Here is a 16,227-nt window from a genome sequence, read left to right as displayed (position 1 = left end):
ACATTGGAACAGGCTGCCCAGGGAAGTGGTGGAGTCCCCATCGTATTTAGTATTTAAAAGACGTGTAGATGCGGCAATTAGGGACATGGGACATGGTGGTGTTGGGCTGAAGGTTGGACTCGATGTTTTTAGAGGTCTTTCCCACCTTACCTTAATGATTCTATGATTCTAAGTAGTCAATCTTAAAGCATACATGATTTTTCTGTTAAGCTGGTTAGCTAGCATTTGTTTTTAAAAACCAGGCAGAAGTAATAGAATGTAGCTCAACACCAAAACAGTTTTCTTCCCAGAGGTGCTCAAATGCCAGAGACTTGAAGATTTGCTTTTTTTTGTTGCTTTAAAGGGCTACGAGGGAGTTATGAAGCCTGCCTGCATTACTCCCACAATGCCAAACAAGCCATCCCTTTCAAGCCACTGCCTTGTGTTGTTGGCCAATACAAATCCTGCCCATTTGTCCCTGGGCCTGACCATCAACCAGAAGCGGACTGACAGATGCAGGAAGCAAGGTCCAAGCCTGGCTGCCTGCCCTGCTCTGCATAGTCTGGGCAACAGGAAGATTTGGAGAACATACCTTCTCTATGTTTTAAATAAACATCTGGGTTTTTTTTCCTCAGTTGACATCTGCTTATTCAGATCTCCCTGCTGAATACAACTCTGAGGACATTGTGCTTACTCAGTTTTTGGGGGAGGAGATGGGAACTTATTTCGTCCTTTAAAACAAACCTAAGCCTACTCTGTTCTTACATGTTTATCCTGACCCTAACCAAAAGGTTCAGAACAAAAGATCCCTGGAGAGGGGATGAACTCTGCTAATCTGCCCAAGTTTGCCAAATAGACAGAGGCAGCATGAACAAATTACACATTAATGCACATTCTCTACTCCATTTTCTTAAACCTAACTGGTAAGAAACTATCCTCCTTATCAAAAATTGCTTAAAGCAGAGTGGTGTCACCTTAAACCAACCCAATGACAGTTTTGGAGTGGGGGGGTGGGGGCAGGACAACACACCAATTATTTATTCTTTACAACCCAGAATAACTTTCAATTAAGACAAGGGTAACAGTGCTGCAAAGGATGCCCACTTTACCTCTACAGCTGATGTGCAAGAACAGCTCAGATAAAGCAGCAGCTTAGGCAGAGAGTAAAGAGAAGACAGTCTCGCATCACCCTTTGGTCCCTATGATAGCATAAGCTTTAAGCGTGATGAATGGTGTGGGCTACAGTGGAAGGAAAAAAAACCCCAAGAACCCCAAAACAGATTTCAAAAGTAATAGCAAACAAGAATAAACCATGACCTAACTTGAGGGTGTAAGGGGCAGAAAAGGTAGGGAAAAGAGACACCAGATCCCACGCTGGCTTAATGCTACAGGAAGCTTCACCCTCGACTTGTTCAGGTTAGCAGGAAAGAACTTGAACAGAAAACGGTTTGTAATTAAAAAAAGAGAAAAAGAAACATAAAACAAGAAACCCACTATAACCATAGCTGTTATTGAAGAGCAGTCCCACAAAAACAAAAAGGAAGCCACAGCCCAAGCGGTTGGACAACTCATATCCGTTTGTTGGGCTTTGAGCTGATTTTGAAGAGTGTTTAAACCAGTGTACCATACTGGAAGCTTTTAATCTAACTTATAGCTAACAGAAATCACAGGCCATGCTAGGACATACCGAGATGTCTACATCTAAAACTAAGTACAAGATACGTGACAGAGGCAAACGCCACCTCTGTGGCTGACTAACCTTGCATTCTCAGACCCCACTTTGATGGGACAATGCTCTCTGGAAGCACACTGCAGAGCTTTATTCAGGTCTGGCCAAAACAAAACCATTTATCAGATCTGTTTTCCCCTTCAAGACTAGTGAGCTTCGCTTGGAACCCAGAAAAAAAAGAAGTTACAGAAGATATCTTCTTATCAAGATGTACTTTTGCAACTTCACAGAAAAAGGGACCAATAACCTCTCTAGGAAGAAGGGTAACTTCTACAGGTACCTGACATCTACCTGATAAACCTCATCACATAGGATGCTAAACACCAACAAGAAAAGGATACAGCTGATACCTCAGACCTCCTAAAAGATTAGTATGCTCCACACACCCTGTCTTTGCAAGCAGGGCAGACCTGCAACACAACCAAGGCTGTTACCTCCAAGATGCCCACACTTACTGGCTGAAAGCAAAGGTTTTGAAAAAGAGTCTAGAAAAGTCTCTTGGTTTGAGCAACTAAACATTTTAGGTACGCAGATCATTTAAGTCCTCTGGGCAACCTACTCAGAAAAACTACAACATGAGGTCACTGACTTTCATGTTTTGCCGACATGAGAGAGACAACAGCTGTGAGCGAGTGGTGTGAGCACACGCATGGTGGGACTGCACTGGGTTTAGTTTCCTGCACATTCTGGCTCGACATCTTTCACCTTGAGCACAAGCTATTAGGAGAAATGAAACTGCTCTCTCTCCAGCACCCACATTTTGAAAATTTTTCTTTCATCTCACAGATGCATTGGGAAAGTATATGGTGTGTCACTGAAAATTAAGTGACAAGACCTAAAGAAAACTTAATACAGAAATGAGTTGCTGTATTCAAAAGAGAACATGAAGAATGGACAGTAAGCAAAGCCCTAAGATTCTGTATGGCACAAGAAAACACACAATATTGATTAGCTAGTTTTTTATTACACTGATCCCCACAATTCCCCCATTCAGTGTATAGGGAAGATAGTCAGAAGTGGGGGGGAAACAGCTTGGGACTTCCACCTGCACATACAAAGAACAAAAACTAAAGCAATACTGCACTGCCATCCAAATCCTGTTTCTCCATTCTGAATGCTTGACTTAACCACAACTTCATTTCAGCTTTCTCCAACGTTCAACCAGATATCAAGTGAGAGGTAAGAGGAAGAAAATACCATCTCTAACATATGTCCTTTAACCCCAAAACATCAAGCAACCTCTTAAGTGAATGAGTTTTCCCTCTATTATATGCCAATAAACTATAGTAAGCTTGTCTACCCATACGTTTTTCTAAATAAGCAAAATGTTCAAATAAACCTCCATACTTCTCAGACAAAAAAAAAAAAAAAACAAAACCCTAACATAATGCGAGGAAATCCCTGTTTCTCCATTCTGAATGCTTGACTTAACCACAACTTCATTTCAGCTTTCTCCAACGTTCAACCAGATATCAAGTGAGAGGTAAGAGGAAGAAAATACCATCTCTAACATATGTCCTTTAACCCCAAAACATCAAGCAACCTCTTAAGTGAATGAGTTTTCCCTCTATTATATGCCAATAAACTATAGTAAGCTTGTCTACCCATACGTTTTTCTAAATAAGCAAAATGTTCAAATAAACCTCCATACTTCTCAGAAAAAAAAAAAAAAAAAACAAAACCCTAACATGATGCCTGAGGAAATCCTGTGAATAACAACTTGGCCTTTGCACCCCTCCTCTTCTCACCACAAAATTGATACCCTCTCCCTTTCCATACAAAGCCTCCTGGTCAGAGGTTACTTCCCACCTTTTTCCCTTCACCTAGAACTACATATTTCTCACTGTTCAGGATTCACAACCACTCAAATAGTTAAGATTTAGTGTGTGAAAACTTAATGTAACTTGTTTTTTATTAAATTGAAGTGGCCAAGACACAGTTTTCCAGATTTTAATCTCTTTTCAAATCTGTTAACTAAACTGCTTGCTAGTTGCCTGTTTTCTTCTGCACGTAGCTCATCAGTAGGCTATATTCACTACAACAGCAGCTTCACCCCAGAGCAGAAGCTGAATACCACATTCCCAAGGCAAGCGTCCCCCTCTCCTTCTTCCCCACTAGCTCTATATTATGACAGTCTGGGCCAAAAACGGCAAGCAAAGCAAAAATCCCATCTGTAAATCAGTAGATTAGATGTACCTCTGCAGATAAATAGCCAGGCTAAGGCCCTTTCTGAGCACCACAATTTCTGAAGAATCAGAAAGCAAGCAAGCTTCACATGGGTTTGCTAGGAAAATACTGACAGAGAAGAGCGTTTTATGTTTTCACTTTAAAAGCAGTAGCTCTAGACCTTTGGAAACAACATAGTGAGGCTGTTTCTGACCTACCTCGTAGCAAACCAGTGTAGCACCAGCACATCCACCAAAAAAAGTCCATTAGATCAGGAAATATAATCAGTCACGCAAACACCTTCACAGCAGATATTGAAACCTTCACTTACAAGCGACTAGTCCTGTACGTATGCAAAGTAATGCTATTTTATATTATACCCGTGCCAAAAATGTAACCAGTCAGAGGGCAAAACTGCCAGGAACAACAGAAAAGCATCAGCTTGGGCTCCGGTGAGAGCGAACATGCTATGTCCTTTGCCCATGGCTGGGACATCTTACTGTATTTAGTCAGAGACCCCAAATACTTGAAAGATATCAAGTGATGTGATAATACAATTTATTTTTTTCCCCCAAGTATCCCAGAGACCATACCAGCATATGTAATTTTACAGCACTTCAGGTCTCCGGTATGTTCCTCCTTATAGGCACCCAGAAAGACAAAGGTGCCTGGCCAGAAGAGCATTATTGAACGTGATGCTACAAACTGATGCAGAAAGCAGTGATCAGGAGGAGCAAGGTGTGTATTTCAATTAAGAAACCACTTCACTAACTCATATAGTAAAAACTAGAGCCTTCTTCCCTTAAGATATATTATTAAAAACCATGCACAATCCTCAAAGAAAGGCAGTGTATTTCCTCCCTCTTTCTCCTTTTATTCATTTCCATACGTTGTCTGAAGATGAGGGGCAAAAAATGTTGGTGTTTTAAAAGATAATGCAGGACTGATTGTCTTGATCAGAATATTTAATTGTTTCTTAATAGAGAAGTTCCTGGATTTATAATTTATAACAGTTTCAAACTACCCACCAAACTGACAAAAGTTCTTTAGGAGCTTAAATGGTGAAAAAAGTCAACATGAAAAAAGCATTAACACAGTTAACTTTAGTACTCCAACACAAAACTAACTTCTCAAAAATCACATGAACCCAAAGCAAGTTTCCTCAAACCTGACTATAAAATCTGCATTTGCAGCACAGCTTTATTTTTCCCCTACACAACTACTTCAGAAAGCATTCAGGAGACATCTACCTCCTCCTCCTCTTCTCATCTGGTAAGAGAGAGGATTCCTTAAGATCTCACCTCAGTGCCTGCATTTGAAGAGACAAGGCAGCCATCTCTTTTCTACCAGATACGAAACCAGTACATGAAATTAAAATCTAGCAGAATTCGGCCTTCTGTTGTTCAGTGCAGTGCCTGGCATTACTGCTCCAGGTCTCTGCACACTATTAACCTCTGAAAACTAGGAGCAATAAACTTTACACTGGAAAAATCTGACTTCTAATACAATTTCTCTCTTAATCAGGATTAATTCTTGTTTTAAGGATGATCCCCCACAGTATGGCAAATATGCCAGCATGTTTTTACAGTAGTCATATTCCTGTCTCCCATATTTTTATACAAACAATCTGAGTAATTTCTGTTTATTTATGGATACATATGAAATGCACAAAGTTATGACAAGCATGTTACAGAACAACAATACAACCCTAACCCAGTTCAGAAATGAGAAAATTCAGCTAACAAGGCTACAACACAATGCTCTGTCAGTTATGACTTGTGCAACAATGAATCATTTATTTGCATGTGCCAGACATGCTGTAAAATAAATCCAAACCACTATGCCCACATCCTACTAAAGCTTGTTTGTAAAAATGCAGAAATGTATTGATGGCATTTGGCACTTTAAAGCTATCCAGCACAGAAGCCTGACGGCGTTTTGCATATTTTTTTGGAACGAATTAAGTTATTTTGTCCAAAAAGATCTCTCATTTATTCTGCCTAACACATCCTTATTTTATATTTGGATAAACAGGATCCAGGAATACCACCATCGCTCGGGAAAGGGACTGGTCTCGCCCAGCTGGCCTAGCACACTCTTGACTATAACAGAAGCATCATCATCCATAAGTAAAACTCTGTGGTAGTATTTGATGAGCAGAAACAAATATCCTTCTGAAAACTGGAAAGAAATCAAGCCCAACGTGTATTGCTAAAAAAGGAGGCAGAGAGAAAGGCTGGTATTCTTTCCTCAAAAGTATGTTGAAAAATCCATCCATTGGCTTTTCTTTACTGCAACTCTGTGCTTTCTCTGCTCTCCCAGAGTCCATTTCTACTCCCCTTAAACTTCTGTAGAGACTAAGGATCTAACAAGGCTTTTCTTTACTGCAACTCTGTGCTTTCTCTGCTCTCCCAGAGTCCATTTCTACTCCCCTTAAACTTCTGTAGAGACTAAGGATATAACAACAGCCACTATAAAAAAGAAAAAAAAAAAACAAAAACGAAACAACAACCTCAACTTAAGGTCCTCCCAGCTTCTACAGGGAAGACAATCTCTCCCAGTGAGCTACTAACCATCTTCTCCTGCCGAGTACAGCCTGCTCAAGCAGCTAAAGCTGGGGATCCTTCATAACCTTGCAACATTAAGCCTCATCTCCCCATCTGCACTGCTGCACTGCACAGCAACAGGAGCAAATACTCCACACTTCTCATGCTTCCGACATCCCCAACACAGCCGCAAGCTAAAGCAACGCACCCAGTTATCCTCCATGGTGAATGTAATGATAGCACTGTGGCAGAACAGGCAGGTTTGGCTTTTAACATGGCCCTTTCCTTCCTCAGCCATAAGCGAGAGCCGACAATGAGGCTGGAATCAGGGGACCGACACAGATGACTCACAGCACCAACTCCTTCCCAAGGGCAGATGTATAGGAAAGGCAGAGCAGATTTCAGATGGAGCTCCTAATTTGCCCTTCTTGCTGGAGCACAAGTTCACAGCCACAGCTGGTGCTGCCAGCTTCAATAATTTGCAGTAGTATAATCAAATTATTATTTTTGTAATGGTAAGAGCTCTGCTTTTATCCAGGATTATACAAACTGAAGCCTTGGACGGCTCATGCATGCTGACCACTTAAAATCAATTCTCTACAGCAGCCGCAAAGCAGAAGTTTATTTTCCTACCACTGGTTCAGACAACATGGGGGCAAGATACCCGAGGTGAGTATTCACATAATGATATATTGATATGTAATGGTATACCACAGCTGTGGTATCACAGAAATGCCTGTACCCCAAGACCATTACTTAATGCTCGGCAATTGTGTTCTGTATTACAACACATAATAATTGCAGCTTTGGTCTCACCTGCAAGCCCTAAGTTTATTGGTGGGCATTGTGAATTAGTAGGACTAAGAGAAGGGGAAGGGATGAACAAGAAAACCCTCTGTAGATCCTCCCCAGCATAAGCTAGCTAATACCACAGTGGACTGGACTCATATCCAACCAACACCTTCCAGTCCTAAATTCTTAGTATTTTATTCTGCAAGGTATTTTGGGAGATATTTGTCTTCCAAATTACACCATCAGTTAAACTTAATCTGGTGACCCTCTGCAGGCCCTTCTTGCATTATATAGTTACATCCACTGACTACCATATTTCTCTTCTACTTACCTTGTGCACTGCTGAAATCAAAACAGAAACATAACTGTAGTCATGAGGAAGCTGCTTCAATCAAAATGCCATTTTGCATAAGTGCATCTGTCACGCTAAGTTTGACCTATGCTTTCTCTCACCTCCATAAACATTATTATCAACTCAGATTCGGAAAAAGACATTTACCACATGAGAAGTGGGCTAGCGAAGCATGGCCCCAGACGCCCATTCTTAAATACAGATGCTTTTGCCTGATTCACTTTGCCACTCAGCAAACGGGTGTTTGGATCGGAGCAGCTTGTTCAGTTACAGCTGGACAACAGGAGCTGAGCACAGACGCCTAGCAAAGGTATTACCAAGTTCTGTATCTTGGGTACCACAGTCATTCTGTAGGGTTTGAGAAATTGATTGTGTTTAATCAAATCTGGACTTCCATGTGGTAAATATCACAGCGATCTGGCCTCAACAACTCTGTGCTGCCGGCTTGACAAGCTGCCTGTTTCACATCTAACTACAAGGAGGTTTCACCCCTCATCTCCAGCCTCCACGTTCATAACACTTCAAAGAGCAAATCTGGGAAATTAACAGAGACGGATTGGGGGATTTTTGCCTTTTCTTCCACCTATATGGAAAAGGGCTCAGCCAAGGGAAAAGTTATTGTAAGCAGCTATTAAATCACTGTTCATTCTTACAGTAAAATAGAGTTTTTGACTCACCATATGAACCTTCAAAATATTCTTTTTTTTATTCAGTATAAATTCAGTTAAATTCTTTTAAGAGAGGGAAAAAAGACGTTTGGTCCTTGGTGACACTGTGAAAAATCATTACAGTGAGATGAAAGAAGCTTTACATATCACCTGCTAACTTCCACTTCCCCCTCTTACAGAAGTGTAAGACTTCCCTATTGAGAAAACCACCCTAGGAAGCTGGTTCATGTAGCCAAACAAGTCGAAACAGCAATAAAATACAAATAGATCTTTGAAACATGATTATAAAAATAGAAGATGCATTTTTCTTCAACAGAACTATCTGTATGAAGTTTATGTTTTACTTTTTAAAATTGCTTTCTATATTTTTTCCCCAACAGTAGATTTAATGAAGCTTAGAAGATTTTCACTTGTGCATAACATTTTCAGGATGTTTTTCAGAGATGGAAGTAAATATAAACTTACCACTTTCAGTTCTGGTACAGATCGGCTTAGTGTCCATTCCTGGCTATTTACAAAGGCATCTGTAAAAGTGGACAACATTCAGAAAATCAGTACAATGACATTTAATGGTCTGCTGCACAGAATTTCATGCTAAGGCTTTGGGTAAATGAGACCAAAAGTCACACTCAATCTTACAAGACTGACAGTCCAACATGAAAAACACTAGGGGTTTGGATAAATCATACAAAGACTCAAGAATACCAGGAATTACCATTCTACAGAATGGACGCGCTCTCTGTAGCAAGTCTAGCTCTGTCATCTCCACTGGCATTAGCAAGCTCAAAATAACTCCAGTTCTTCAGGGTTGTGAAAACTCTTCCAGTCTGTACATGGTTAAACTGCTTCCCATCCACCATGATACACTTCTTCTCTACAAGAAAAGCCTTGGACTGCTCATCACACTAAATGTCAGCAACTGCAGTTGCCACCATCAGCAATAACTTCTCCACCCAGGTAAACGAGAATATTTGCCTGTTCTAAAAACATGCTATTTTTTACTGCACATCATACTTAATGTCAACAACTGCAACTACCAGCGGCAGTGGTAACATCCCTGCCCAGGTAAGGGAGAATATCTGTTTATTCTAGAAACATGCTATTTTTCAGTAGCACAATCTAGACAGAAATAACCACAGAGCCATTTACTGTAAAATTAAATAAAAACTACTGGGGGCAGGAGGGGGTTAATTTCTGGAAAACTGGCAAGTTAAGTTCATCATTGCTCCCAACAGAAATGAAGTCCTTCGGGCTGCACCCAGGTCCAAGCTCACTGACAATTCCACACCAAAAAAAAAAAAAAAAAAAAAAAAGAGAAAAATAAGGCTCCATTTTTCTACCTCCAAAAACATTTATAATTTTCTTCCTTCTGTAAAGGTCTAGTCAACTGAAAGCAAACAGATAATGACATTTCCATTACAAATCCAAGCAGCGTTACTCCGAATCCTGATTTAATCCTCTCCAAAACCATGCAAACCAGATGAATGATTGCACGTTGCATGCACAGAATGCTCCTACCAAGCAGATCAGATGCAGCTCCACAGTAATTAAACAGCACTGAAGAAGTCCCGGTGTTATAATCAATTCCTAATGTTATAGGAAATAACAGATGAAAAGTTACACCTGACCACATTGTCCATAAGCAAGCACAGGTTTTGCAAGCCATTGCTTCCCCTCTGATACACCAGTCAGGAAAAGGAGAAGGTTATTTCATTTTATCTTTTGATCCAGAGAATAAAGAAGTTGGAAGCAATTTCCTACCCCAGATGGTATCCTCACTAACTTAAGAAACCGTCAGCTGTAAGCAAGATTTTCCAGTGTCTAACTAATAAGAATCTCAATGCAAACTTGTATTTTGTGTTTTATCTTTATTCCCCACTAAATATATTACTTTTGCTCAATATTACAAAAAGACATATTAGCAATGAATTTGGAAGCCTTCTCCATTTTTATTTAACACATCGCTTTATATTTCAGCTACAAATAGAAGCTTGTGTGTACCAGCAGGATGTGTATTTATATGAAAACGCTTGGAAAAGAATAAGTATATTGGTATATTACAGTCTTGAGCTGCCTCCCACTCACTGGAAGGAGACGGAAAACCAAAGGCTCAGATTAAGATGCTCTGAAGACTTGGGTTAACCTTTTGGTATTCCAGCTGCAAGAGAAGACATTATGGTCATTAGGCTCCTATTGCATGATCTGAAGAAGTCCAATTTGATCAAAACTTGAAATCCCAGGTTTATGTCTATATTGGATGGGGCTGTACACCAGTTGAAACAAGTGTCTTGTATTAGTGAGGCCTGACCACAAAGCAGCACACAAAACATTTTCCCGCAACCCAATGCTTGTCAATTCTGGTTTACCTAGTAAAAGGTTTAAGAAAGCAAATACTGCTTGAAAGTATTTTTCTTTTTTCCTCCATGATCATATCAGCATTTCTTACCTTAGAAGGAAACCCAAGGATTACTAAATATGCTTGGGAAAAGCAAACTAAGCATTTTAAACATTACAATTTCAATTAACAGGTAACAATGACTTGAAGCCCTATGAAATGGTATGAAAATGAACAGCACCTTCTAGTTACCACTTCATCCTGAGCACAGAAAGAGTTGTTTATGTTGAAGTAGCAGGCAAGCATTTGTCAAACATCGTCACAGTCTCAGACCAAACAAAGGCTCCAAGCCAAGAAAGGGAAAGATGAGGACAGAGAGGATGGCAAAGTATGAACTGTGCTTTGAGAGTCCAGGTGAAGAGAAAAAAAAAAATGCATGTCTCAAGCTGTCACAGTCCTCTTCTCCAAAAACATTCCTCCTTTTTAAGTAATTCAATGCAGCTGGAATACATATTATTTACTGCATTGCTTAGAAACTACCACATCAGCATATAAAAAGGCTGCACCAGGTCAGGCCAAAGATTCAGCTATGGCAGTATCCTTTTACTACAGCAGAGACCAATAGATGATACTTAGTAAAGAATAGGAGACACTTGCAGAAGAATATATTTTTCCTGTATACCGACAGCAATTGAGTTCAATGACTTCCCGATTCAAAGGTGTCCCTCCACTTAAATGGGCAGGAACACAGGATTCACCCAGGGTAGAGATACCTGGCCTGAGCAGTCACTGCCCTGTTTTCTTGCCTCCAGCAAGACAACAATCTGGAAACCAGGAACACGTGAAAATGCAAGTCTCAGACCAGAGGAGTCAGGAAGATCTTTCTGTAGCATGCCCAGCTGAAAATAACTTGAGATGCAGACAAAGCAGCAGCAATTTCAATTCAGGAACGCGGCGTATGACACCTGCTCTAGCAGCCTTACGATTAAGGCACTCAAAAGGGACCACAACTTGGTCTAGATGTTTTCCTGCCTTCCTATGGGAACGAAGATTTTCCCTTACAGTGAGCAATAGAAGGTATGGTGATCACAACAGTGTGGAAACAAGTGCCCAAACTGAGCTGACAAGCAGTGCCTTGGGCTCCTTGCCTGCTGTAGAAGGCAGAGTCGACCATACAACCACCCCCTGTGACTGCCTCATTCCAGGTCCCAGAACAGCCCCTGGAAAGTCTGTAGAGCCACAAACCTGCAGGAATCAAAACGCCTCCAGAAACCTGCAATAGCCTTTAGCGTAAGAAGAATCCTTCGCTAACTTGTCCTGACAGTAAACTACCAATTCTCATGGTTTTGCTTTGCACTATTGTTGATTTGGGAAACAGTGGAAAAGGAGAAGAAATTGCCATACAACCCAACCATGACAGGAAAGAACTGACCATAATGAGAAGCCAACAAACCAAAGAGTTCCCTTCCACACAAACCTATTTCTTCAAGGCATAAAATACAGATTTCCTACGTGATGTTTCTGTAACTTAACGTTTTTTGTTCATCACTTGTGGAACAGTAATAAAGATTCACAATTATTTCATGCATGAAAACTTGCAAGTGCTGATTTAAATTTTATCATTGCATGTTTCACCATTACTCCCTGCCCAGTAAAGTTATCAACTAACTTGCACTTATACATCTGATGCTTTGGATTACCACCTTTTTTTTTTTCCTTCTCTAAACAGAACTCATCAGTCAGCCTATAATTAAACCGATAGTCTCCATATCACAGCAACATTACATCATAGCTAACAAGTAAAATCCACATTTTACCATATAAAAACTTGGATATCGGATCAAGAAAGACAAGCCTGATTCCATGAAACAGTTTTTACCAGGTATTAATTACATGTAACTGCATATCAGACCTATGTTACCCTGCATTCCTCTTCATAATCCCAAGTACCATTTATATTCCATAGCTCTGTTCCAAAACACTTTTTTCCTGACAATTAATTCCAGAACTATACATTTGTATAGTCTGATGATGTGTTTGTATAGCATGATTTGAACATGCCTGCTTCTCCTTTCTCCATACCTATGCACGCATTATTCCGTTCTTCATTACTATCTGCAAAAGATGGATAAACGGTTAAAAAAATTATACTTGCCATTCTATCTGCAAGACGCAGCAGCAGGAAGACCTAGCCAAGGCCATACAACACAAGGAGGTTTCAGCTGATCTCCAGATTCTCAGGTGTCGAGGAAAACCATCAGTCTCAGGCAAGTATTATGCCTGACTGGCAGGGGTGTACATATGTGAAACAAAATGTGGGAACTCTTTATTAATGTCAACAAGCGCCAATAAAAAAGCAGCATTGAATTTTATCACCACAGAAGATTAAAAAAAAAAAAAAAAAAAAGATGAGTGGGCAGATCACTGCTACTGCTACCGACTTGGAGAACTGCAAGAAATCTACCATTTAAGCCACAGGGTAGACTCACAAGGGTAACAAGACCATCAGAAGCCCTGTCACTTTTTTTTTTTTAAATAACCTTACATATTATTTTGTAAGATCTGTACGTTCCAAAAGCAGAAATCAGGTAGGAGAGGCAACAAAAGGTAAATTTCCAAAAAGCCAAGAGGCCAAAAGACAAAGCAGAAAGATGGCAGTTGGCGAGAGGAAGACTGATCCAGCCCAAGGGCATGGATTTATTCACCCTGCTTGGTCCTTCCTTCACTGAACTGCATCAAGAACCCACACAATGACCTTCCAAAACAAACTCAGACATCCAGTACCCTCAATAGGGGAAATACATGCATTTTAATTCTGATCAGCTATAGGGTAAAAGAAATATAACAACACTAACTTGACAAGGTGCTGGACTTCTTGACATAGCTACCTTCTCCTTTTTGTTAAGAAGCTGGTTATTGCCATGTATGGGTGTTTTGAGTGTCCAAAATACTTGATAATATTGTGAAATACCATTTTATTGCAAAAATATGCCTGTTAAAAAGAAAGCTTGACCTCAATCCAACTAATTTAAACTAAAATTTCACAATACTATTATCTTCAATTTGCACTTAAATTACAGAAGGTCCTCCATTGCCCTTTTAGGGAAAAAAAAAAAAGAAAAAACAAAAAACTTTTATTAGGAGATCTACGAGTTAATCTTCCCTCACAGTATAATTTACACTGGCATGTTTAAAAGGAATAATGACAGTTAAAAACAGAACATGTAATGAAACAGCATCTGGTCTCTTTAGCAAAAAAAGGTTAATGTACCATCATTTGTTTGGACGTTGAAGTACCCAGCTAACCAATGTAGTTCTGGTACAAATGCCTCAAAGGAGTGATTTATTCCAATTTAATCCCAAGACCCATGGAAGTTAAGGTGAAAAGGTCAAATACTTGCAGACAGAACACGACAAACAAGTTTGGGTATTTGCTTTTTTAAATTATTTTAAAAAACAGAAAACAAACTTATAGCTACAGCGTGACTATGAAACACTGGATGCATCACACTGCAGCATGCAAAGCACAAATTGGGTAGTCCACAAACACACTCTTGCTGAAGAAACAAAAACCCCACTACCACATGTTGATTTAAACATATTGGAAGAGATCTGCATAATAAATAGAACCACATGTATGAAGTTGATCAACTGGAGCCTTGTTTGCATTACTTTCTGACTTTGGAATTCAAGTGAACTCAACCTTCACATCTAACTACAGACTATACATATGAAAGGAATGACTCTTGTCAATAATTAATCACAGTTGTATGTCCTGTTCATTTAACTTCTGCATCAATGATCAAATATGCATGGTGTCAATCATTTATTTTCAAAACGTGCACCAAGATGATCGTTTTAGTTGCATTTTCTTCACCAAGTTTACTTTTCCACAAAATAGCCTTCATTTTTTTCATAATTTTTTCCCTTTTCTTTTTTTCCTTTTAATTTCCACCACTACATTTAGAGTTTCTCAGTTCCACTTACACATCATTACGCCGAAGCACAAACTACAATAAGGTCCTTGGTTATTTTAAAAACTCAGTTTAGTAACTCGGCTCCAGCCAGAGGAACCTTCTCTATTAGTTCCAATATTAAAAATCAGGTGTACATGCTATTTTGGTTCCCCATTAACACAACGTTGCGGTGAAATCTTGGGACTCGATGGCCACTGTTGGCAAGATCCATGTGCTCCATGACATAGCACAGCAGCAGACTTCCAAGAAGGTCTGACTGTTTCAACACTCTGTATATAAAAGCCCTGCTTAGAATAACTTTTCAAATAGAAAAACAAATTTCCTTCAAAACCAGTAACAATCACTAAAAACTAAATAAGTATTAGCAAAACAATGTTACTGAGAGACAACAGGATCAAGGTCAATTCAACCGTCCATGGTTCAGCAGAGGGGAGGGAAGTCACATATGAAAACGGACAAGTTTCATAGCAATTATAGAAATAACCACAGGAAAAGCCTGTCTTAGGTGTTCAGCAGTCTGTTTCGTCCCGTACTTGATTTTTAATGCTGAAGGCCCTCTGCTAACCTAAATGAACTCCATTTACCACCATGGGCAACAGCAGCAAGGCTGCTAATCAGACCACAGAGTAAATGCTTCTAACTGGGGCTGATTAGATTTACACAAGCCAACAAAGCCTGTCTGTTGTGTAATACTTTGGGAGAACCTAAGCTGCCCCAATACCATCATGGCAGTCCACAGCCCACCATCAGCAGTGCCAGCACAGAAGCCTCTGCTTCATTCCTTGTACTGCACCGGTCCTCAATCCACTAACCTTGTTTTGTCCTTTATAGTCACCGAAATATCTCACCCTTGACTAGCAATTTAATCCAAAGCCTGAGAAGCTCACAGATTTCTTTTCGTCTGATTGAGATGAAAACGTAATGGCAAACCTGTCTAAAAGGAGGGATGGGCGAAGAGGAGGCAGATGTCTCTGCAGTATGACATGAAAAGACTTAAATCTTCCATGACTCTTGGAAAGCTTCTTAGTAAGAGTTTCCCTCAGGCTATCCCAAAGTCCCTTTGCTGTCCTTTTAAATGAGAAAAAGCTATTTAAAAAAAAAAAAAGCCAAGGGATTTCTCTGGAAACCCTCAGCAAAAGATTCTTTTCTTTTTGATAAGAACAGGAGCCTTCAACAACACATGAATGAAGCTCAAGTACCAATAACTGCATCACACACTGATGCCCCCTCAATAATTTCTGCATCACAAGCAGTACTTCCAAGTTACTTCCTGCTTTGAAATAAAAACCTGAGAGCGACCAGGTACAGAAAATATTCCTACAAGTTCCCACTTGTCCACACAGATGCAGACAAAACCACACATCTCTCTCAGAGCCGTATCAAAGGAGCACTTTCAGAATGTATTTCCCAAACCTTGTGTGCTAATTTTCTCAGCAAAGAGGGAAACCTGCAACTTTTGGTTGAGACTTGTGATACTAATAAAACATGCATTTTTCAGAGGAGGGGTAATCTCTCAGCATAGATCCTCTCCAACTTAGCTCCCAGCATTTTGACTTGAGTCAAAGCACTAACTCAATTCCAACACAGTACAGCAGAAAAACATTGTCATGCTTATTTTTAAGCTCTGCATAAGGTATTATTTGGAAGAGTGTGTCATATTCCAAAAGGCCCTTTTTATATATT

The 16,227-nt window shown here is 39.9% G+C and overlaps 1 protein-coding gene across 3 annotated transcripts in view; it reads right to left on the bottom strand.

Annotated features, from left to right (window-relative positions):
• Positions 1 to 8,813, bottom strand: part of AGAP1 (ArfGAP with GTPase domain, ankyrin repeat and PH domain 1) — a 273,840-nt gene extending 265,027 nt beyond the window's left edge. For all 3 annotated transcript variants that reach the window (XM_019473624.1, XM_009285105.1, XM_009285106.1), the window contains exon 1: positions 8,698 to 8,813. In XM_019473624.1, the coding sequence (XP_019329169.1) occupies positions 8,698 to 8,775 (78 nt within the window). In that variant the 5' untranslated portion in view covers positions 8,776 to 8,813. The remainder of the gene's footprint in view (positions 1 to 8,697) is intronic.
• Between the last annotated feature and the right edge of the window lie 7,414 nt (positions 8,814 to 16,227).

This window comes from Aptenodytes forsteri, unplaced genomic scaffold (genome assembly GCF_000699145.1).
Source record: "Aptenodytes forsteri isolate BGI_AS27 unplaced genomic scaffold, ASM69914v1 Scaffold264, whole genome shotgun sequence".
In the NCBI taxonomy this organism is placed as follows: Eukaryota; Metazoa; Chordata; class Aves; order Sphenisciformes; family Spheniscidae; genus Aptenodytes; species Aptenodytes forsteri.
This window is presented reverse-complemented; position numbering and strand designations above follow the sequence as displayed.